We start from the raw sequence: 24,055 nt of genomic DNA on the forward strand, positions 1-24,055 counted from the left end.
TCTCTGCAGCTGCGAAGAGTTTAATTTCACTTTCTTTTTTACATTCAATAAGATATTTATAGAAGTAAATTGTGTTTTTTATTTTATTTAACAGTGCAATCTCAACAGACTAATGATAAATATTCCGATGTGTACGTTTTACATCAATTTGTACGGAGCACAAGACACAACTTCCATTTACAGGCCACCAATGTGCATTTTCTGTGTAGAACAGCGAGTCCCTCTGCACACCCCTGTAAATACACTGAGCACAGAGATTCCTGGAGGTGAAAATGTCTGTGGATGTGATGTGGCGGGTGAATAGTACCACACTGTAGCCGGAACAGCAAGAGATCTACATCACAATGACTTCTATACAAACTATCATCTAAATATTTCATTAGAAGAACCCTGCGTGAAAACATCCTGAACAATCACAGAGCTTTTCTTCTCCTGCCTGATGGATGAGTGATGGTTACTGGGTGTAGGCCATGTCCACAGGGTTGAGAGGGGGCTGGATGTCCAGTTTTCGGGTGGAGCGGTCCTCACCCACCACCTCCAGGCGGAGCGTGGGCTCCGACGGGCCATCATCCTCGGACCCGCAGTCCACAGAGAGGCGCAGGGTGCAGCCTTTGGGGAGGAGCCTCTGTTCGTATGCTGCCGCCAGCTGGTTCACCACACACCTCTCCACCTACAAAGACAGGCATACGTGGCATATGCAGGACGCAATACAATCTTCTAATATACAGTACAGACCCTTCAACGAAGAGTCACTTCAGTTTTAGGTATCATAAATTTGTTTTAACACAATCAACCCATCCCACTCAAAATCCCTGAAATGTCTCAACGCATTTCGGCCAATTGACAAATGAAAAATATTATGCACATTGTGCAGGAAGGAATTAATAGCCCATTAATATTGTCGTGGATAAATGTTTGGAGAGAGTGTTCTGTTAACATGAAAAATCAAGATGTTCAATATACATGTTAAGTGCATATGCAGTATATTATTTTCTTTCTTGAGTCTGCTTGCTCATGTAAAATGAAATGTGATTAATATAGATTAAAAACCAATTACATTTAATCGTGATTAATCCAAACGAATCCACAGCAACACTGTGATTAATCTGATAATACATTTGAATTTGACTGCCTGCCTACTTCAGGGATCTCAGAATTGTGTTTTTCTGCGGGAACAGCACAGAATTGTGCTGCTCCCACTATCTTCATTGGTGGACGGCCTTCTCCAGGTTGGGAATGAGGTGGAGTTTTACAGGGGAAATGGAGCAGGAGACTGACCGCCAGACTGGTGAAGAGAGCGGGGAGCTGAGCTGAATGATCTACCGGCGGACCCGGGCCAGACTACATCTGCAGGAAGTGCATCTGAGCGCACAACGCGGAAAATATTTCGCCGCAAATTTAAGCCACTTGCAGTTTGAGAGTAGGGAGGAAATGTACCTCATGCTTTATTGAACGCGCGCCATAGTGCAGGTTATAACCTCCAGTCAGCAGGTCTAGGACTGCACCGTCCCAAAGCAGTGTAATGTTATGCCTCTGTTTGGCCTGTAACACACACACACACACACACACACACAAACACACACACACACAGTCTTTAACACAGATACTCTGTCAACCACAACCAAGCTCTGTGAGGCGGAGAGTGTGAACGTGCATGTGTATGTGTATGTGAAGTTTACCTTCTTGGCCCAGAAGTTAAGCTCTTTGCTTACAAGCTGGGTGAGCTCAGCACGGCAGAAAGGCAGGAAGTAAACAATCTCATTGATCCGCCCCAGAAACTCATCCCTTCGGAAATGGGCCTGGGCCAACAGAACAATGGGGCTCAACCAATCACTACTGTCTCTCAAAGAGAAGTGGGAACTGATCCAGTGCCCAATACAAAGTCTTTCATCAGTATTTCGTCCAGCAGTTTAACTAGCCAACCTTTTCTACCAGGAAGGTCATCATCCAATCACATTCTACAAAATGTGTGATGGGTGATGGATCAGGTAACACTGCTAAAATCATGCTGTGTGAGTGTGAGCATGGTCATCACCTTCAGAATGGGCTGTATGACTTCTTCCTTAAACTGCTTTGATATTGTGACCTGACTCGTCTTCTGCACATCCTCTGCAAACCAAACACAGTGAATGAATAGACAGCATGTTGTGATCATGAGGCAACAAGATTCAGACGTTTAGGACGATCATAAAGACATAATCCACCCTGCAAATACATATAAAACATGACCAGAGGGAACCTTCATGCGTTCTAAGATCTCTATTAACCCTTTTCCACTGCTCTGGTCTGGTAGCAAGAACTAAAAGTGCACTAGTAAAAGTGTTTGAAGACATAAGAAAATAAACTTAAAGTCGCAAGCTTCACATGAACAACCGAATTGTCAATAAGCTAAAAAAAATTTGTAAGTTGTGCAACCAGCTACCAGATTTGTTTGTTTTAGGTTATAGTGAAGGTGGGGAAATGATTTATTGTGGTCAATTTTTTACAGGGGTATACAGGGTTTACTATTACACATTTAAAGAATCATTCTGTGCAATTTATGTTTAATTAAATAAAAAAAACAACAATCCATTATAATCCTGTGTCATTTGGATTATTACTAATTGAAGCGTTCTATAATCAGGAGCAATTAAACATTACAGCGTGCTTAGGGCTCACCCAAATTCTCGGCTAGTCTCCTCTTATTCTGCACCTGGGCATCCTTGCGAAGCTGCAGTGCATGATGGGCAATGTCTTCACTTGCCACGTTTGAAGTCATGATAAAGATGGCATCCTTACACTCAATGGTTTTCCCCTTTCCATCAGTCAGCCTTCCCTAAATGTTGCACAGAATTTAGAATAAACCATATCAATAAATATATTTAACATTATAAGTAAAGCTTGTACAGAGTTTATTTGGAGTTATTTTGGAGTTTATTACAGAGTTTATTGACCTCATCAAAGAGCTGAAGCATTATGGTAAGCACATCGGGGTGGGCCTTATCCACTTCATCAAAAAGGACCACCGCGTTGGGACACTCTCGCAGGCGCTTGGTCAGCTGACCACCCTCCTCATGACCAACGTAGCCTGGTGGTGAACCGATAAACTTTGCCACCTGGGACACATAGAGGGACAAAGCACATAAAAACTCAACGCTGAGAAAAGGTAAAAGAAAGGAAACAAGGCGCCAGGCATAAGGTGAGATGGAGGCAGAAATAAAGACGATAGTACAGAGAAATGGACGAGAGAGAGAGAGAGAGAGCGAGAGGATACAGTACAGTGGCTACTGCGGCAATTAGACGGTTAAAGACAGGGGGCAGGAAGGGAAGGTTGTGGAAAAAAGGGGGGAAGGGATGAGGAGTAGAGACTAACAGAAGGATGAAAGAAAGGGAAGTGCAGAAAAGAAGAGAGGAGAAATGGAGGGAGAGAGGACAGTTGCTGACACAAGGACATCTGCGTATGTGTGTGTGTGTGTTTCACATCTTTGTGAGGACCAGATGTGCTCAGAGGCAGTTTGCAGGCCAACTGGTTTACAAAAAGGTATAAATTACCTACCTACTGTGGTTAGAATTAAAAGTATAGAACTGTGTACCACCTAGACCAAATATTTAACACACATTTATTTACATTTACATTTACATTTACATTTACAGCATTTATCAGACGCCCTTAAGTGTCTTGCCCAGGGACACAATGGTAGTAAGTGGGATTTGAACCCGGGTCTTCTGGTTCATAGGCGAGTGTGTTACCCACTAGGCTACTACCACCACTATATTAGTATGGTACAACATTTCAGAACATTTTTTTGTGACATACCTCATGCTTCTCTTGGAATTCTGACATGTCCATGCGAATAAAGCCCTAAAAGAATGAGAAAGGAGAAACGAGTCGTTAATTCAGTGAGAGTGCAATTTGTATTTCTCTGAATTATTGTGCGTGGCAATTTGTCCCCTTGCTTGTGTATGTGCTTGTAGAGTGATGTGTACAGTGCTCAAAATAATAGCAGTATGTTTAAAAATGTGAATAAATCTCAAAATCTTTATAATAGTTTGTCTTTCCATTTATTGGGGACACTGCACATTATAATCTTAATCAAACAAGTAGTAAAATAATTTCTACCAAAAACACAGATCGATCTGTTGCATTGTGTGTTTGAGTTGAAAGTGAAGTGATTGTCATTGTGTAACACTGTTGCATAGCACTCGGGGACACAACGAAATTTGTCCTCTGCTTTTAACCATCACCCTTAGTGAGCAGTGGGCAGCCATGACAGGCGCCCAGGGAGAAGTGTGTTGGGACGGTGCTTTGCACCTTGGTGGTTCGGGATTCGAACCGGTGGGACCGCCTCCTTACCTGCTAGGCCACCACTGCCCCAAGGCATGAATGAGCTGTTGTGTTTACCTTCTTGATGTCTTTGTGCATGTACCGAGCCACCTGCTTCGCCAGCTCTGTCTTACCTACAAAAAGAGAAAAGAACAAACCATTGTTAGGATTTCATGTACTAGCCACAAAAATAGTAAAACCAAGATGTGACAGGAAATTCTCTCCAATCAAGTCAAGCTCCTGATTTGGCATGGTGTTCTCTGATAGGTCATGAGCGCCCCTGCACTCTGCGTGACAGACCACCATGTCATTCATAATCAATGTAGGTTTTGCACAAAGACCAAAATGTGAAGAATGCCTTTATTACAAAAAGCACCTGACAGCAACTTTTCTGCCAAATTGTGAGGCTGTAAATGTCCCAGTTTCCTGGTGATACATGACATTCGGACTGGTGAACAGCTGAACTACATACACTCAATGAGGTCTCAACAGGGTCCTGTTGTCCATTCAGAAAGGCTTCATTGTTGTCATGGTGACATGGTAGGCAGTGTTTGATGGAAGTGGTCGGGCAATGAAGCAATTTAGGGATTTTTTTGGATACAGTGTACATTTGTGATTTAATTACCAGCTCCATTATCATGGGTATACTGATAAAATGAATAACATAACAACAGGAGGCGTGTTAGAGAGACATTCCCATCCATAGTGTCCCTTTATTCCTTCTAAAAATGTAAATTAGCCTTCAACAGGAAGAGGACATCCATGGACATAAAGTCAGATAAACTGATGTTTTTTTGCTGGATGCAGAGGAAGTGGGACTGGCGTCTCTGGGAAATTTTATGAGCACGCCGCAGTGAAGGACTTTTTTTGTTTTCTTTTGGCAGGTCTGTACATCAAGGCTGTCCCTCTCACGCTCCCCCCTCCCATCATGCCTCTCTGTCAGTTCTAATGTGCTCTGCATGGGTAAAATATTCCGTGTATAAATTTTAATATACATATAGGGCAAAGTGGGGACTTGTTGCTGCTTTTAAATATTCATGCGGCTGCTTCAGGCTGCAACCAAAATATGAGCAAGGCAGCAGTCGCCATCAATCTGAGCTCGCACACTGCATGCGTGTAGATGAAATGGCAATAGTTTTATGAGTGATCTGCCGGGGGAGATGTGACTTTACAAGGGGGCTGCCGCTGCTGCTGCTGGTGGCCAGCGTTGGACGAGGTTAAGTTGTTGAGGATTAAGCGGACGCAGCGGTGATGTTTGCAGTGTTAAATTCCCCTCCAACGGCAGTACAACTCTGGTGTGTAAAGCGGCGCCTACCAATTCCCGACGAGCCTAGGAAGAGGAAGACCAGCGGGTGCTCTTCATCATACCAGCCGTTCTCCTTCCTCCGAATTGCTGCAAGAGGCAAAAATGGACACATTGTTATCTGTGATGTTAAGGGGGTTGAGTTTCAGTGAGAGGAAGGGGTGCAGCAGCCTACAGAAGGATACATCAATGACAGAGAGGGGGTGAGAGCGAGACAGACGGAGGGCGGTATCATTATCGCAGCCTCTACATGCAGTCCTGCGTCCTCCCTCCATCTCTCCTGTCCTCCTCTCCTCCCCTGTTCCCTGTCCTCTCCACCATTAGCCTCTCGATAATTGCATTACCCCGGCTGGCGCTAGAGAACCCAAATCACTTTAGAATGGATCTGGTGAGCATCGCTCGGGTAACACCCAGTTACCCAGGCAACCCCTTGCTCCAAAAGAGTGCGTGCACGTGTGTGTGTGCGTGTGTGTACAGGCCACGGGGCCTGGGGATTAGATGGATGGATGGGAAAAACATAAGAGAGAAATGAAATCCAAAACAAAGTGGAGGAGCCCATGTACAGGTCGCACATCCACCAAGGGTAACAAGCTAAAATCTATCCAATTCAAATGAATAAACTAATGTTTGTTTTGTTGTGTGTGTGCGTACGTGTGCGTAATATTAAACCCCTGTTCTTTGCAGCTCTTGGTTGCTTGGGGTCAGGGGGAAGCAGTGAGTCTGTGCATTTTCAGCAGTGTGGGAGTTCTGCGATTTGTCATAAAGATGAATTCTGAATGGCCGAGGGCTGTTGCTAGGACTCCTCCCATGACGACGGCAGGAGGCCATATATATTTTTTATTTGGGATGATGGAGCAATTCTCTAAGAAGTTTATTAGTTTATTACACTGGGTGAGTGGGACAGTGCCTGAGGCAGTCCACACACACACACACACACACACACACACACACACACACACACACACACACACACACACTGATGATGCGAGTTACCCATCAAGCTTGAAAGCATATACACAGTCCCTGCTCTTCAGGAACACACACACTCTTACATACTAATCCAAATACACACACTGTGACACCCAACATCACTCTCTCTGACTCACACACACACACACACACACACACTGTTATTTTAGTGGGTTCTGAACTGATGATAGCTGATAAGATGGATCATCAGACACCTGCATTCACAAACACACACACACACACACACACACACACACCACACACACACACACCAGACTGATATATGCACTGTATTACTTCACAGGGATCAATAATCTGCTGTGGCTATCGGCCAGGTTGATGTGACTCAAATTGGTTTCGGGACAATTTGCCATGGCAATAACTGGCCATTTATCACATCAGTCTACAGGACACACACACACACACACACTCAATGCTATCCCTTTCACTCTGGCTCATTCACTCTCCCTCTCATAGACGCTGACATATCCACACCCATTTCCACTCACACAGTAAGTGTAAGACACTGTGTGTGTGTGTGTGTGTGTGTGTTATAGAGTGTGTGTGAGTACGTGCGTCCTTCTCTCCCCCGGATCGATACAGCTCCTCTCTGTCTGTAATATGGGATTATTGGGCTGCAGGCTTATTGTGCACTAACTCATCACTATCCTTGTCCTGGGACTAGTACACACGCACAAACACACACACATTCTAGAAAACATGTTAAAACCGAGAGACTAACAGAAAAATGGCATACAGAGCTGATCCCAGACCAAATAAACTACATTTATGAGGTGGCGTTCTCACAGCAAGCTGTAGGAATAGGAATATATATTTATACATCAGCTCTGTTGTACTTCTAGGGCCAAACCTTGGTACCAGTGAAAAATGGACACCAGCTGATTCAGTGCTGTATTGTAGAGTGTGTTATACAGCAAGCACAGAGTAGCTCTGATGATGGAAGGTTTCTGATGTTTGAAGTAGAATGGACGATAACATGGCTGAATGACCAATTTGGTCCTTATATGTATAAATACTTTTGGACATGGTTTCTCCTAAAATCAATCAAAAACTGTTCATTCAAAAAACAGCTTTGCTGATTTTTTTCAGTGGGTTACTGTGGTTACAAAGATAAAACATAAGCCACACCCACTGTGAACTACAGGATTTTAAAACACACCGCATCCAATCAGAATCAAGTATTCATTCTGACTGTTGAACAGCCTGTGTCCGCCATATCCCCACCCCCAAATGTCATTGGACAGAGAGTAAACGGTCTCTCACAGTAATGTTCTGGTGTTACATTCTGCATTCTGGTCGGGTTTGGTAAATGTTAAGATGACTGGGAAGTTAACTGGCTGTAATGTGATTTTCCGTTCCATTTGTGTAATTACACATTTTATTTATGTGACTTTTTTTTTTGCAATATGTTATTGTTCTGTTGTTTACAGATACAACAACCTTGATTTTAATATTACAAAAAGATTCCTCCTCATAATTAGTTTTTATCTACACTTTACATACAGTGCTGTTTAGAAGGAGGTGATATATACATGATGTGATGGTGGAAGCTCCTAATTATTTAGCACTCCATAATTGGTTGATTGTTTAGTGGCATATAGTATGTCATTGAAAGTGGCTTCTGGGACAATTTTGAATTGCCCAGTGGTGCATCAGGTGAGTAAAATGGCTGCAATCAACTGTCCCCCCAAAACGTTGCAACCAATCACCTTTCAACCACGCCCAGCAATATATACAATACATAATGAATAAGGGTTCCTAATACACTGCTCAAAAAAATAAGTGGAACACCAAAATAAGTCATTCTAGATCTAAATTAATGAAATATTCTTATTAAATACTTTACTTCTTTACATAGTTGGACGTGCTGACAACACAATCACGCAAACATTATCAATGGAAATCAAATTTATAAACCCATGGAGGTCTGGATTTAGAGTCACACTAAACAATACTAGAAACACTGGAAAAATACACTACAGTCTGATCCAACTTTGATGTAATGTCCTTAAAACAAGTCAAAATGAGGTTCAGTAGTATGTGTGGTCTCTACATGCCTGTATGACCTCCCTGGGCAATGCCTGGGCATGCTCCTGATGAGGTGGTATATGGTCTCCTGAGGGATCTCCTCCCAGACCTGGATCTCCTCCCAGACCTGGACTAAAGCATCTGCCACAAGTTACATTGTGTTGTTTAAGTGTTCCCTTTATTTGAGCAGTCTATTACAGAACCAGCTACTGACCAATGAAGATTGGTATATTTATTGTGTGAGCCAGTGTACGTGTACCTGATGCAACTGTGTTAATAGCTGCTGTCTGACCGATGATGTGCTCCTTGAGTCGTTGCTCCAGGGGAAAGCGTCGTCTCTCTTCCGCCTCTCTCTTCTTTTGGTCCTCAACAAACTGTTGAATGTGTCAAACATCACAGAGTGGACATTTACTTTCATTTTCACCCAGTGCAAGAACTATTCCTAGAACTAATCAAAATGTGAATATGAAAAAGTAGACCATCATATAGAGATATACATATCAAGGCTTTTTTTAAAAGAAAACAATTCCTCAAAATATTACAATAATTCCTATGATTGGTCTAAACGGTATTAAAAATACTGAAATGTCCAATTTGTCAATTTATACAGTCAGTCCTTGACTGGTCATCCTTTACCTGAAATTACTGCATCAGTGAGGTGTGGCATGGAGATAATGAGAATGGGGAAAAGCTTCAAAACCCTTCAAATGAATGTCAGGGTTTGAAAACCCCAGGGGGGTTCAGGGTTCAGGTTGTCTGTCTGCGCTGATGACGTCTATTCCTGTTAATCATTGTAAGGATCTTAAAGTGAAGTAGCAAAATTAAATCAGTTCGCTAGGCTGGGTATCAGAGTTCATTTTTAAGGTCTTTTCATATCCTCCAAATTTCGGCCCTGTAGAGCAACTACTCTGTGTGAAGGTAGAGTTGATACACTGGCTTTTCACTTGTTAAGTATGAAAAATCTTCTGCGAACATGAACTTTTGATCTGGGGAACAGAGCAAGCACCATACAGACTAATGCAAATGAACTGAAACGATGACATAAAAACAATGGTAATCAGAAGCAACACATTGTGTGTTTAGAGAGAGATTTCAAGCTTTTCCAGGATGGGTGCTGCTCTCAGGGTTCATACGCATCAGCCTCTGATCTTTGCTCATCCTTTTCAATTCTCTGCTTCTTTTGCTCATCCAAAGCCCATGGGCACATTTCACCCTGAAACCCCTCCTTTTGCCTTTAGCATTTTCATTTCATCTATTTACGAGCAGCCCCTCCTGCCATGCTCTGTTGTGTGTGGTTGGTGGTGTGTACAGGCAGGTGTGGTTCTGCACCGCAGAGCGACCACATGTGGAGCTGTGTGAGTGCGCGTCTGTATGCAGCTGTGTGAGACTGAAGTCAATTTCTGTAGCTGTGAGTTTATTGTGTCTTTGTGATGTATATTAAAGACCAATTAAGTAATATCTCTTAAACACACACACATAAACAGTCACCTTGCTCTCCCACTCCTTGAGCAATTCTCGAAGGACTCCCTCCTTGGCGTACTGAGCAGGCGTGTGCCCCTGGCTGTTTGTCTGTAATGGGTCAGCACCTGCAGGGTCAGAGATCACGAGGTCAGACCAAGCAGTAGGGTCAAGGGTCAAACTGCGGGTGGGAGCCCACATACACACCCCAAAAAGTACAGGAGCCAGAGTGATGCCGGGCAGTGAGATGGTTACATTAATGCTGCCAACATTCTCATTGCCTGCTGTGTGTCAGAGAGATCATTGAGGAACAGGCGTGTGCCAACCACCCAAACGCTAGGGAATGTGGCAGTGGAAATGGCAACATTGATGACAGAAAACATGGCATCACTCACTGTCACACACAATCACATTTCTTTCCAATAGATTCTCTTGTTAAGACAGCATGGCGTTTTGAAAAAAAATTCAGGTCAAACATGAAGAATAATTAAAAAATATATGTATATGTACAGTGCATTTCCTCTTCCCAACAGTAACTCTTAAATTGATAAATGATTCAAAAGTGAACATGGCAATAATTTGATTTAATCTCAGAAAAAACTGTTCATATCTGGAGAAAATTAGGGGTTGGGCTCTCAAAACGCTGTAAACTAATGAATGATAAAGTCTACAGATGGAGAATGATATTATACCGCAGTTCAGAGAACAATAGAACAGAGTCTCTTTCTCTACATCATTGTTTTATGAAAATTCGGCAAAAAAAGAGTAAATCAATATTTGATCAATGTTTGACATATGGCGGTTTTGTCACTTGTTTACAGCTTCGATATGCAGTGGATTAGTTTTCACTGGTCTGTATAGGTGCTTATGTCATGGTACGGTATATAAAGTTACAGTACTGTGCAAAAGTTTTAGGCATGTGTTAAAAACAATCTTCTGATTTCAAAGGGAAATAAGCTTGATGTGTTTTTCATCTGCTGTATTAAGATTCCTTGGCTGTTCACTGCATCTGCGACCCTCAACATTGCCCCTTTATTTGTGCTTCTTCAAAAGAGCTTGAACCCCAGTCTGCTGGGAGAGACCTTGCTGATGCATTTAATTGTTTGTGTCTATTTGCCATATTTGGTGTCTGACCTGCATCATGAAACTGTTTCTACCGATATGCTAAATTGATGATTATGTTTGGTATAATTGATTGATCATACAGTCCTACAAAATCCCTGCCTTTGTGCAAGTGTCTGAGAAATGATGCTGGTTTGAAGGCAAAGAGTAGTAACAGTAAATAATGAATAGATTTAGATTTTCCTTTTGTTTGCTCACTTTCCATTTTTTTAATTGCTGAAAATAAGCATTTATTTAGATTTCTGAATGCATTCATACCTGCCTAAAACTTTTGCACAGTTCTGTAAAATGTAAACATTCACAAATCCTTCTATAAAAGTGCATAGTGTTACTTTTATGATCAGTTATAACTACAGACTGGACAGTTGGCGAAACAATCAATCTCTCCGGGCATGTAGTATCGCAGCTAATTGCTGTGATTATTGATAAACGTGTTAAACTTGAGACAGAAATGTATCACAATCAATACAACAGGAACATTAAGACTTAAAGTAATAACCAAAAGCAGCCATCCCTCCATCTCTCTTTCCCTCCTGTCATTCCCTCCATCCTACCAACATAATAAATAGCATCAATTGGCCGTTTAATACCGCACACACACGCATACACACACTCAGATACACAGAGAGAGCCCTCTGGGCAAAGAGAGTTTATAAGAGAACAACTCTAATGACCAGCTAACCCTTGAGAAGCTGACACCCACACAGAGACAAAGCTTAAACATAATGCCCTTTAGTCACACTTAAACAGCCTCTTTTACACACACACACACACACACACACACACACACACACACACACACACACACACACACACACACTCGCACGCACACAGGGCAGCTGGTTGGTTGTGCTCTTTGCTGGTGTCAGGGCCTGAATGATCAGTCGCCACCCACACTCTGCTTGAAGCCCGGGGCTTGCCTGCACGTCTTCCCCAGGAAGGGTGAGCCCTGGAGGGGCTGCTGTCGGTAACAGGGGTGGGGTGATAAATGGTGGCCTGGTGAAGTCAACATTCAGACCAGTTTGGACTGGTCAGGTCACACAAGCACACACACACGGGAAATAAAAACACACACACTCAGATTGGACCTGAGGTGAGGGAAAGAAAGGAAAGTTGAGGAGTCTGACATAAGACCAATTCTTCATGTTTATTACAGATCCACTCTGTCTGGAGAGCTTCACCACTGGGTGCTGAGAGAGCACATGTACCAAAGGAACGGAACAATCAGTGAACACCTCCTTTAGGTGTGTTCCCCTTGGCAAGATCAGCTTGCAGTCCTACACCAAGAGGACGGTGCTCATCCTCAAAGGGAAATTATTGGGAAAGTTTGTTATGTCACAAATGACAGCCAAGAGTGCACATAAGCCAAGGATCTGCAGTCCAACAGCAAACATATTAATAGAATAAATAATAACTGCATAGACATAGTATTTTATCGTAATGCCACCAAACTATACTTTGTCAGGAAGAACAGGAAATAGAAGTAGAAATAGATAGACAGGTGTTATATATGAGAAAATAGCATTGTGCCTTTTCTGAATATAGACATAATTCAATTGATGGTACGTGTATATATTTTCAGATGAAAAGTAAGACTGTATCAGTCTTGTGTTTCATTGTAGCGATAGAGAAACAAACCCACCAGCCTCCAGCAGGATGCGTACAGTGTGCAGGTCATCTGCCAGTACGGCATAGTGGAGTGGAGAGCAGCCATGAAAATTGGCCCTGGTGCTGAGCCGACTGCTGAACTCGTCCTCACGCGTCACAAGCACTGTGGACAGATGAGAAATGAGTGGGAAAAAAAACAAACTACTGAATGACTTCTCCTACACTGCTTTACCAATTTCAGCAAGACAGTGAAAGAACACAGAATGGCCTTTGCCAGGAGTTGAATTCACAACGAGCCAATATCCAGTAAAATAATCAGTAAAATAACTCTTTACCGAACAGCAAATGAAGCAATGCTCAATATTCACTGAATATACTTTTAAAATGTAATGAACCCCAGTTCCCCTTGTTGTCTAGACAGACTCTCAAATCATCATCAAATCATAAGCAATTCCCCAGGAATCTTTTTAACACACTACCATTTCTGATTTCCTAAAACATTTAATGATAAAGAATTGTCATGTCTTTTTTTTATCCTAGGGATAAATGTGTTTTGTGCTGGATTTTGTAAATTTGTGTAAGTGGCACAGAATACTGCCAATGTAGGTTTAAAAAGGAGCTGGGCAGAAGGAGCGAGAAGATGAAGATGAAGGAGTGCTCCGCCTTGCTACAGTAGACAGCTGGAGTAATGTTAGTGGCTTTGGGAAGAGATGTAAAACTAAGACAAATATGGAGCATACATGAACTACAGCACACATAACAACACTATTTACCCAGAAGACACTGGGGACACACAAACATAGATATATGAGAAGAAATACACAAACAATATAACATGACCACACACACACACCAAACACAGGCACACTCTTCTGTTATGTACAGACAGGGGGGGCATTTTATCCAGACAAGAACAGAGAGACAGAACAAAAAATGGAAGGACACTCTCTCTCTCTCTCTCTCTCTCTCTCTCTCCCCACCCTTGGCTCCAGGCCTCTGACAGCGCTGGTCGTCATTGGTAACAAATGTCTGAGAGCTGGATAATCACAGCAAACTCAATAAACCGTCAGAAAGAGCAGCTCTGGTCATCCATCACACACATGGGCACACACACACACACACACACACACACACACTCACACACACCTGATTTGAATATGATGCACATTCTCACAATCACTGCACAATAAATGCATACACCAATTACACAAGTAGATGTACACACACACACACACACACACACACACACACAACCACACATTGCAGCCAAACCAAGCAGAACCTTGCAATACCTTTCCACCAAACACGCACACACACACACAGACACACACGCCAAGCCACCCACCAAGTCCATCCATCACCGAGCATCTGAGACATGCAGCTCCCAGCTGGTCCAAAAGGCTGCCAACATTATGAATGTGTGTAATATATATATCACATATAAATATGTCTTGGACTGCTGTGCCACAGCAGCATGTGTGTGTGTCGCGCAATATGGTCTTCATAATGTCCAAAAGGAAACACTTACATATATGCAAATCAGTGTGTGTATGTTTGGAGGGTGGGGAGCTGTAATAACTGTCTGTGTGTAAACTGATATGTGTAATAATATGTACTGCGAATATTGTGGGGGGTGTAAATGTTGTAAAGCAGCAATGCTGGTGATGCAACTCTAGAGTATAATCGGAAAACAGAAAGATGCTTACCCTCCAGGGAGTGAATGGCCTTTTTGTGGGACATCTCATACACGCTACTGAACTCGTCAGCCTGGTTCGGGTCAGCACCAGCCTCCAACAACACCTTGACCACACTGAGTAAGAGGCAGAGAGCAAGAAAGGCAGGCCGTCAGTATATTTCTTAGAGGTGTGAACCTTCAACAGGCTCACGATTTGATTCAATTCAATTATCAATGCTTCCCATCAATTTTTCTGCATTACTTCACATTACGTTTTCAGATACGTCAGTGAGATGAGAGTTAAGGCCTCATTCACACGGACGTCTGAATCAGCTGTTTTTCTGCTGTTCGTGCCGTCAGATGAGCGCAGACAGAGTCTAGGCGGTGACACGATTGGATGATGTCAAATAAAGAAAAACATGCAATGTTTTCATGGTGTTGATTTGGATCCTGATGAGTGACAGGCAGTGAATGCAGCTAAAAAAAACGTGTATGGCGGTCAGATGGCGTTCATTTTGAACGTCCTTGTGGACGAGGCCGAACTCCGCTGTACTTAGATCAGGCTGCCACAGTCACTACCGGTAGAAAATCAAGCAACATCATTATTCTCTAATAGATTATGTTCTGCACTGCATCCATGCAGGATCGTCCACGTCTGATGCATTGATTATGAGATTAATTTTAATGATAAAACCTTTCACCTGCACAACATCAAAAAATTGCCTTGATTAAGAAAATAAAATACAAATGAAACAGATACAGTAACAGGGATTAAAGCAGAACAAAAAGGGCCAAAGGGTGCGTGATCCATGGCAGATAAGGCAACGACTTTGGGTAATATCTTGGTCAGGACACTGGCAACACCACAACACCCTGATCACTCACGTCCTTTCAGGTCATGACTTGCGGTTTCTTGTATTAAGAAACAGTCTGAGAAGATAAACTAGGCAAACAATTACAAAAATGATGTCAAAACTGGGCTGAATTCAAGTAGCACTGACATTTAGGGATAAAACATTTTTTATTATGTTCATATCATGATAAATTTTATTGCATAAGTTAATTGAATGTACTTATGCATAAGTAAATGACTAAATCATCAAAGCATATCATTTCTAGATTAAATAAATAAATAATTGAAGCAGTTCCAAACCAAAATGTGGTGTTTTGATCAATAACAATATCTGCATGTGAGAATCTGATATTTACAATGAAGAGATGTCAGGAAGGGCATGAGGGTTTGTCCACACAGTCACCCCACTGAAAGGGAAGGACGAACAGATATTTATTTAGTATCAGGCATTTAGTGGGCGGAGACTGGGCTGGGGGGGTGGCGGCGTTGCGTACTGGGCAGAGGGGGCATCAGTGTTGTCATGGTGATGTCTGTGTAGCCGTTTCTGTATGTTATATTCACATGGTTCAATGCTTCAGACACACTGCATCAAGAAGCAGCAAACAGGCTGCTTCCGGAAAACGCCATCTTCCGGAACACCCAACACACACACACACTCCAGGTACAACTTTTATTTTCTGCAAGGGTTCACATTTTATATTTGGAAATGAACACACACACACACACACACACACACACACACACACATATTAAAGAGCTGCATGAGATAGAGTTTATTTACATCCTTCTAAGAATCCATTGTAGGATGATCCAATGATGGAACTTTCAGAACTCTGTCACCAGGGAGACAGTGAATTTGAGATTGGGACATGCCTTGGGAGGATTTTCCTTAATTTGGGTATTTCAGATTTTTTTTTTTATCCACACCAACTCAAACATTTAATTTTATGATAAGTCATTAACATGCACATTAACACAGCCATTATAAATGTGTTACAGCCCCTATGCAATGATAGTTTTGTGTCTCCACTTTTACATAAACACAAAAAACATATTTAAATTTAATAAGGACAGTGGTAACAACTCAATATAATCTATATAGAATATATTAGTATAAAATATAATACATATAAATGTATAACATGCCTCTTGTGTGGCTAAATGTTTCCTAGTGTAGCCATTTGAGATCCTGACATGTTGAAACAGGGACTATAAATATAAACTATTATTATTATTATTATTAACACTTTTTTCCCAAGATGACCATTTTTGTGATACTCAGGCAACAATAGTATTCATATATTTGTTAGGTCTGAATAAACCTCGGACTGCACCATAAAAAAACAAATCTCTTTCATCTTTTGTAAATAAGAATTTTGACTTTTGTGTGTGCGTGGGTCCTTTCTAAGTTAGGTAAATGTGTACACACATGTGTATGTACATATCTTCTGCTCTTCCTTTGAGCCTTGGGTCTTTGAACATAAAAGACAGATTATTCAGCCACTTAAAGATTTCTTTCGCCCTTCACCCCCAAGAGAGAAATGGAAGATGGAGATGATCCTGGAAGCTTTTAATTCCAGTAATTGTTGCCCTGGTCCTCCTCTCTCCGAACGAGGTGGCCAGTTGTTCAGTTGGAACGTTCAACAAACGTTCCACTCCAATGCTGACCATTGTTCACGCGAGGGGACGGCCAGGCCTTTTCAGCAACAGCAAACATACACTCACTCCTTCTCTCTCTCTCACGCGACTAAAAATACTCCAGCTGGATTCAAATACTTCACAGTTCCGACTTACCTGCCTTACATGACGGCAAGATTCAGAACTTGCGCTCATCATGGTAATATTGTACACACACACAGATTCATTTCAACATGGGTCAATTAAATTAACATACAATAAAAACATATCCAGACACAAGACCTTGCACCCCCTGTCCACCACCAGTGCCAGTCTTTCAGTCCTTCACAAACTGCGTTTATTTCCTTTTGATGCATCTGTGCTTTTTGGAGTCCCAATTCCTGTATTTGTCTCCAGTGCATTTCACTCGCCCTTGGCTCCCTGCTTCAGTCAGTGCCATGACGATGGCTGACTAGTTTATGTCCATCTCACTACCCTAACCTGGAAGATTTAGCTTTTATTCGAACATTTACTGGAACACATTTCCAAGACATTAAGTAGTGAATGCAAAAGAACTGTCTGAACTGAGTAACAGGTGTCTATGTATAGAATTTCTGTTTTGTACTGTATTTTTCACCAAAACTGAATATTTTCTGGCTAGATACCATACATTACAAAAAACAACATAAATATCAAACCAGAAAAATACAAGGCAAAAATGAAAGTTGGGGGAAAAAATTCTGATTACCTACTAATCATTGATAAAGTGGGGAGTGTGAGTGTGAGACATATTTCCAGACTGTTTGCACAGTGAACTTGCGTCTGTTTCAGCTGAAGAGACCCTCAGCCCCCCACCCCGACCCACCCTCACCCTAAATCGGATTTTCCCTCTTTTTCTTCCTCTCTTCTCTCCTCCCTCTGTATTTGCCATAAGGCCGTAATTGAATTTGAGATTGGGTGGGGCAGGACCCTGGGTGTGTGAAACACACACTTTCCACTTCACAAGGTCTCCAGCTGCATTATGGGTAGAGGGTCCAACATTGACACTGGAGCAAGATGGCAAAAGAAAAAAGCCCTGAAAAGGTCTACACACACAGACAGCTGTGCCAAAACACACACAGCGTTGCTGTCTATATTCTGCACCCAAGACGTTCATACACACGTGCTTGCCCGCACCCTTACTTGTGTTGACGGTTGACTGCTGCCACCATTAGCGCCGTCCAGCCCAGCCTGTGGCGATGATTCACGTCAACACCATCTGCCAGCAGCCTGAGAGGCGGACAGAGAGACAGAGATGTTAAAGCAACACTCTTCATGTGGTCCCTGTGCTCCCGGGGGATGTCACCGTGTGTCTGTGCGACGTGTTTACAGTCAACACGGCAAGCTGTGTTCTCCGCTCCACCGGCCTTAACATCCCAGTTTCACCTGGTAAAAGTGGCGGTGTCAGGTAAAACGAGCGACCAATCGTGGTGATGGATTACTGGTTCAGAGCATCTCTAACCCAGTCAGATGGTCCCAGTATGCAGAGGTGAAGCAGCAACAGGACGTGAGTGGAGAGTGAGGGCTGGTCCATCTGGTAACACCTCAATGCAGGCCAAAGGATGCGTGTAAGGTTCGACACTACCAGTCAAACGTCTAGACGCCGCATTCTACTCTGTGGCTGTTATGGAGACTAAGATGGAACCATTTTGAAGAATAGTATTTGTTGCATCAGGAGAAAGTGCATCTTTTTACCTTCATGGTTGCTTTGTTCACTCGTCATCATCAAAAGGCATGAGATGCTCATTAAAATAAGTGAATGATAAAGTGAAGAAGACAAGAGTAGGAAATGCTGCCACTAGAGCAAAAGTTCCCTGATTTGGAGGGACACAAATGTTTGCTATTGTTTATTACATAACCTCATGTGTGTTATTTCATAGTCCCGAGTCTTCAGTTTTGTTCTACAATGTAAAAAATTGAGTAGGTGAATCCTGACTATTGACTGGTAGTGTATGTAGAGGTCCGAGTGGCCTTGCTGACCTCAGAACTGAAGGATGGAGAAGTGATGTTTTAGGTGATGTGGATGACTGTGTGTGGTGTGAGTGTGCAGGGCATGAGTTCAAGATGATGCCATGACCTCTAGATTTCCCAAATCTCTATCCAAAAAGAGACTAAATTAAAACTAAAGCCACCTTGTACTGATATGGTCTTCAAAAGACCACCAAAGTTGTTCTGTGGTATTTAGTTCCACAATTTCAGTACAAATCCTCTTTCATACTCAACCAGAGCTTCAAAGATCTCTACACATTTGCGATATTTTAGCACCAGATGAACTGATGGATTCACATCTTTTGGCTTATGTCACATTTTAAAAGGTATGAATAAATCCTTTTTCCCCACTTGTTCTCTCACTGAAACAGTCTCCGATTTCATGGCAGACATTGTTGATGCCGTCTTAAATGATTCCCTGACATCTGTTCAGACAGACGTGCGCCACAGAACCAAGAAAGGTGTGTGTGAGAGACAGAATGGAGAAAAAGAAGACCTGAAATGGGTTATTAGATTTCTGACCAGCATGGACTGGAGTGCCACGTAAAACGTTGCAATTCTCCTTGAAGCTTCTTGAATAAATTATACACAAACGAAAAGATGTTTGCCATGGTACAATTTCATTATTTGTGTCCTGACTGCAATGCTTTTTGTCTAATTCAAAACTGAAGTAATACATGTGAAATATACATCATATATTTTACCCAACTTGACTGTATACCTGCAACTACACAATTACTTGTTTTATAATAAAGACTTTAAGATCGAATACTATTAACCTGTGGCGGCTATAAATTAAGAAATAAACCATCTCTGATTGAGCATTACCAGGCAACACCAACAGGGCACTTAATGTAATTAATGAGGGTTAAAGACGTTCATCAGGATGAGACTGTCATGAGGTTTAGGCATATAGTTCCAATTTGTTTATTTGGTTAGAGACTCAATCGTTTAGAGACAAGAATGACAAAAATGTACTATATTATCACTTTCTTTACAACATTTTTACAAAAGAATATCCATGACTTTTCAATGACTCTATGGTACATTTTTATGACCATACATTCTCTCAAATTTCTTTGTAATTTTGAAGAGAAAAAAATGTGTTTCTTCCTCCAAGTTCATGCAGCCCAGGCCCGAGTAAAATGGGCTCTATCACAGATCAGCTGTAATTTACATGACTTTTAAAAGGAGACACATGGTGTAAACGTAGATGTAACCATAGAAAAACGTTTCTCGCGCAGTCTTAAGGGAACTATGTACTTCAATATACATTCATGTGTTAATCAGATTTCCATGACTTTGTATGTTTATTTAAAACTTCTCTTTACAAATTCCGTGACTTTTCCAGGTTTTAATGACCATGAGAACCCTTTCACTTTCATGTTTATTTAAAATAATGTTTAAGCAAATTAGCTTAAAATCAAAACCAACCTATGGTACCCAAAGAAACAGGACAAAAAAAAAAGCATCCACAATATCTAACAGATGGTTATGTGCCCCTTCGGAGCACTCTGGTGGCCCCTCCCTGACTGACTTTTGGGGTGACTGGGTGTCACCGCATGTTGCCCCAGGGCCACTAGAGTGTTTGGTTTTCAGCTAATCCCAGTGCAGCCTTGGCGCTCGGTCAAGACGAAAAGAGAAATCTCATTTGTAATCAGATTCAGACAAAAGCAGCAGCAACAGTTCTCCTCCAACTCAGAATGTAGCAGATCGTGCACACTGTATGCAGTCGGTACACCAGCCCGTCTAAGAGCAACATGCAGGGTGTAGCGGGTGTCTACAATCCGCCCATGGGGGCACTTAAACGTTCAAAAAACACTTTTCAAGGAATAAAAAATGGATGTGGGGGTAGCGTTTGGTGGGTGATTGTTCAGATGATGGACGAGAAATGGAAGAATGACAAAAACATATTAATAGAGCTGTACACAATTATGACTAAATTACTTTTAAAAGAATGAGGAGAAAAAAATAATAAAAGCATCAGAATAACAAGATAGCAGCATAGATGACTGTAATGTTTGCCTGGTGGTGCAAAAGGAAAACCTTGTATGTCACCTTTGCCGCAGGCAGTAGGGTTTTTTTTTTGTTTTGTTTTTTTTGCATCGAACAAGACTACACAAGATATATGAACCGGTGTAAGTCTCACGAAAGTTAAGACGAGGAAATATGACAAACCGTATGAAGCGCTTGGCTTCATTGTGACTACGATGGGAGACGAGGGGGGGGGGTTTACTTCTTCCTAGGTCGGGGGGCTATAACAGAAACTAATTGAGAAACACTGCTCTAGGTGCTCCAAATTGATGCATTGAGCTGTAGCACCTTCTAGTGGTGAAATGTACCACTAGCTGTACCACTGGTAAAGAAACTCTTGGTAAATATATGGTGGACCAGCAATGCAAAAATATTATCACTTTTTTTTTTTTTTTTTTTATCAGCAGATTTATGAATCTGATATTGAACAAAAAGGGATCTTCACACCAGAGCTGCTGTGCTTTGGCTGAGATTATTTGTGTCCTATGAAGCAGAAATGACCAGAAACCAGTAATAATGGCAGAGCCCATCCTGGGAGATGGTGTGCAGGCTGGTTAATCAGAATGCACACACAGACCATTCACTGTAGCGAGAGCAAACTCCAGCTGACATCTTTTTCTGATGCTTAGTTTTGAACCTTCTTCTATTTTCTGGTGACAACAAAAAGTGAATGTGAAGTGATTGTCATTATGATGCATAGTAAGCACAGCACACGGTGACACAATGAAATTTGTCCTCTGATTTTAACCCTAAGCCAGGGAGCAGTGTGTGGGGATGGTACCTTGCTCAGTGGCACCTTGGCGGATCGGGATTCGTTGAACCTATGTTTAATACTGATATTAGACATCAGTGTCAGGGGGCAGTGGTGGCCTAGCGGTTAAGGAAGCGGCCCCGTAATCAGAAGGTTGCCGGTTCGAATCCTGATCCGCCAAGGTGCCACTGAGGTGCCATTGAGCAAAGCACCGTCCCCACACACTGCTCCCCAGGCGCCTGTCATGGCTGCCCACTGCTCACTCAGGGTGATGGGTTAAATGCAGAGGACAAATTTCACTGTGTGCGCCGTGTGCTGTGCATCACATGTGACAATCACTTCACTTCACTTCACATTATCATGCAGGAATGAAGACTTCACATTGCTTACAGTAGCAACCAGCTCATTTGCTGCAGGCATGGCCTGAAGCCGAACGCGGCATATTTTCATAAGCGGCAGTAACTGCAGTGAAAGCACAGCTCTTGACACGAGGATCAGTGCAAAAGGTAGGCATAATTAACACTTCACTCTGCACCGCCTTCAAGATAGCATCGTTAAATTTAAAAGCTCCGGACACTCAAGACGATGTTATAATCGACCGCTCCTAACAAAAGCTCGCAGAGGGTTGTTTGCTACATTGGACAGTGGCTTTCAGAACATTTTGGGGTAAAACCATCTTTCGGCCGCACTCATTTTTTCTCGCTTGTGCCAATGCAGCTGGATTAACTCACCACATACTGGCTGGCCACATGGTTCCAATGGAAAAGAATTATATTTGGCTAGTGCTTGTGCCACACCAGACAAGTCATTAATCAGTTTGACAGCATATGATGTCACCCATTCAAAACAAGGCGTGAAAATATTCTTCCTGACAACTGGAGAATAATAGAAAAGGGTTGAGAACCACTGGCTTAATGGGACACGGTGCATGTTTATTTCATTTTTTTCTTTTTCAGATAAACATTTTGACCTTGGACAGTGAATTGTTATAGCACAAGAGTTCAGAGAATTTACTGACTTAATTAAGTTTTCTGTAGTCTGTATATCCCCCAAGTCATCATCTAAGCATGATCTGGTTTATTCGGGTCCAGCCAGGAGTAAAACTGGGCCCAGAATGACCAATGGCAGTTTGTATGAGTGTGAAACGTTGGGTCTGGCAATACCTGGCAACCTCTTGCGAGTTATTGGTCCTGGCAGCTTCCAAAAGCAGCTCACCTGTTCCACGAAGACACAGATAAAAGCATATTCACGCCATGGCCTTATCATCATAGATAAATACACTTTGCGGTTTTTTGCCGTGCACCTTTTGAATCGATCTCTTGTTTCAGGCAGAAGGCCAGGGCGGCAGCCGACAGCAACCCCGCGGAGGCCGACCTGAAGGAGGACCGGCCCTGGCGGTCCCAGTAGCTCTTCTCGTCGCCCTTGCCGACCAGCGCCGCCCACGAGCTCCGCCGGTTCTGCAGGCTGCAGAGCCACCGCGAGGACAGGTGGCGGTACTGGGCGTGCTGGGCCGTCTCCTCCCTCAGAATGGCCGGGCCGCGTCCAAGCGAGGCGGAGGCTTCGTTAGCCGCACTGGTCTGCAGCACGCGACATGGGGACAGGCTCCGTGACCTTCGCATCAGCAGCCGCTGGGGCACCGACGACAGCAGCATTATGACTCTGGACCACACGCGTCCCGACTACAACGACAGCTGTCACGCTTTCGGGCAGCACTCGTTCAATTATCCGAGCAACCGTTTCATCAGCACACAAGCAGGAAAACATCCGCAGCGTGGCGATGGAGCGCAATGCACTGTGGGAAATGTAGTCTTTCAACGTGATGACGCAAAGGTCAACCGAAAAATACGCTCACATTTTTGAAGCGTTTGTTCCACAAATACGTTTATACATTATTTGTAGTTAGAGATTTAAAATGAGCAGCGTAAAGCATGAATATAACATTGCTCTTGAAGGTCAAATATATGCAGGTTTCAGTCGTAACGTCTGAGAATCATTTTAAAGCTATGTATATGTTACAAATATATTGTTTAAATGGACATTGTGCATAATACATGAATCTTTCGTTTCTAATATTTGACATTACAAGCGCTACTGTCAGTGTACAGGATTGGACGACAGAGGGCACAGTGGCCACATGCTCAGATAATGCAGCAAAGGATTTGGAATTTCAGTCCATTCACTCCCCAAAAAGTTCACAAAAGGCCTGACAATTGTCCAAAAATGTTGATCACTGACCATGAAAAGTATATAAATTTTATCTGAATTCAGCTTAAACCCAGAATCCA

The 24,055-nt window shown here is 42.5% G+C and overlaps 1 protein-coding gene across 1 annotated transcript; it reads right to left on the reverse strand.

Annotated features, from left to right (window-relative positions):
* Window positions 1-23,548, reverse strand: clpb (ClpB family mitochondrial disaggregase). Its single transcript, XM_028962741.1, has 16 exons — window positions 23,074-23,548; window positions 22,934-22,985; window positions 18,140-18,226; window positions 14,519-14,622; window positions 12,847-12,975; window positions 10,113-10,210; window positions 8,884-8,998; window positions 5,619-5,696; window positions 4,382-4,437; window positions 3,797-3,841; window positions 2,934-3,095; window positions 2,659-2,815; window positions 2,036-2,109; window positions 1,680-1,799; window positions 1,438-1,542; window positions 1-670 (listed from the first exon to the last, which is right to left on the reverse strand). Exons 1-16 carry the CDS (start codon window positions 23,420-23,422, stop codon window positions 455-457), a joined length of 1,947 nt encoding a protein of 648 aa, XP_028818574.1. The 5' UTR covers window positions 23,423-23,548; the 3' UTR covers window positions 1-454.
* Window positions 23,549-24,055: the final 507 nt, after the last annotated feature.

This window comes from Denticeps clupeoides, chromosome 19 (assembly GCF_900700375.1).
Source record: "Denticeps clupeoides chromosome 19, fDenClu1.1, whole genome shotgun sequence".
In the NCBI taxonomy this organism is placed as follows: domain Eukaryota; kingdom Metazoa; phylum Chordata; class Actinopteri; order Clupeiformes; family Denticipitidae; genus Denticeps; species Denticeps clupeoides.

What these genes read in the sequence shown, in the direction of transcription:
- clpb (XM_028962741.1), bottom strand. Translation starts at nt 23,422, where the DNA reads ATGCTGCTGTCGTCGGTGCCCCAGCGGCTGCTGATGCGAAGGTCACGG. An exon ending in GCAGTCAACCGTCAACACAA is followed by an intron (nt 14,623 to 18,139) that starts GTAAGGGTGCGG and finishes CCTCTTACTCAG; the next exon opens with TGTGGTCAAGGTGTTGTTGG. An exon ending in TTAACTTCTGGGCCAAGAAG is followed by an intron (nt 1,543 to 1,679) that starts GTAAACTTCACA and finishes TGTGTGTTACAG; the next exon opens with GCCAAACAGAGGCATAACAT.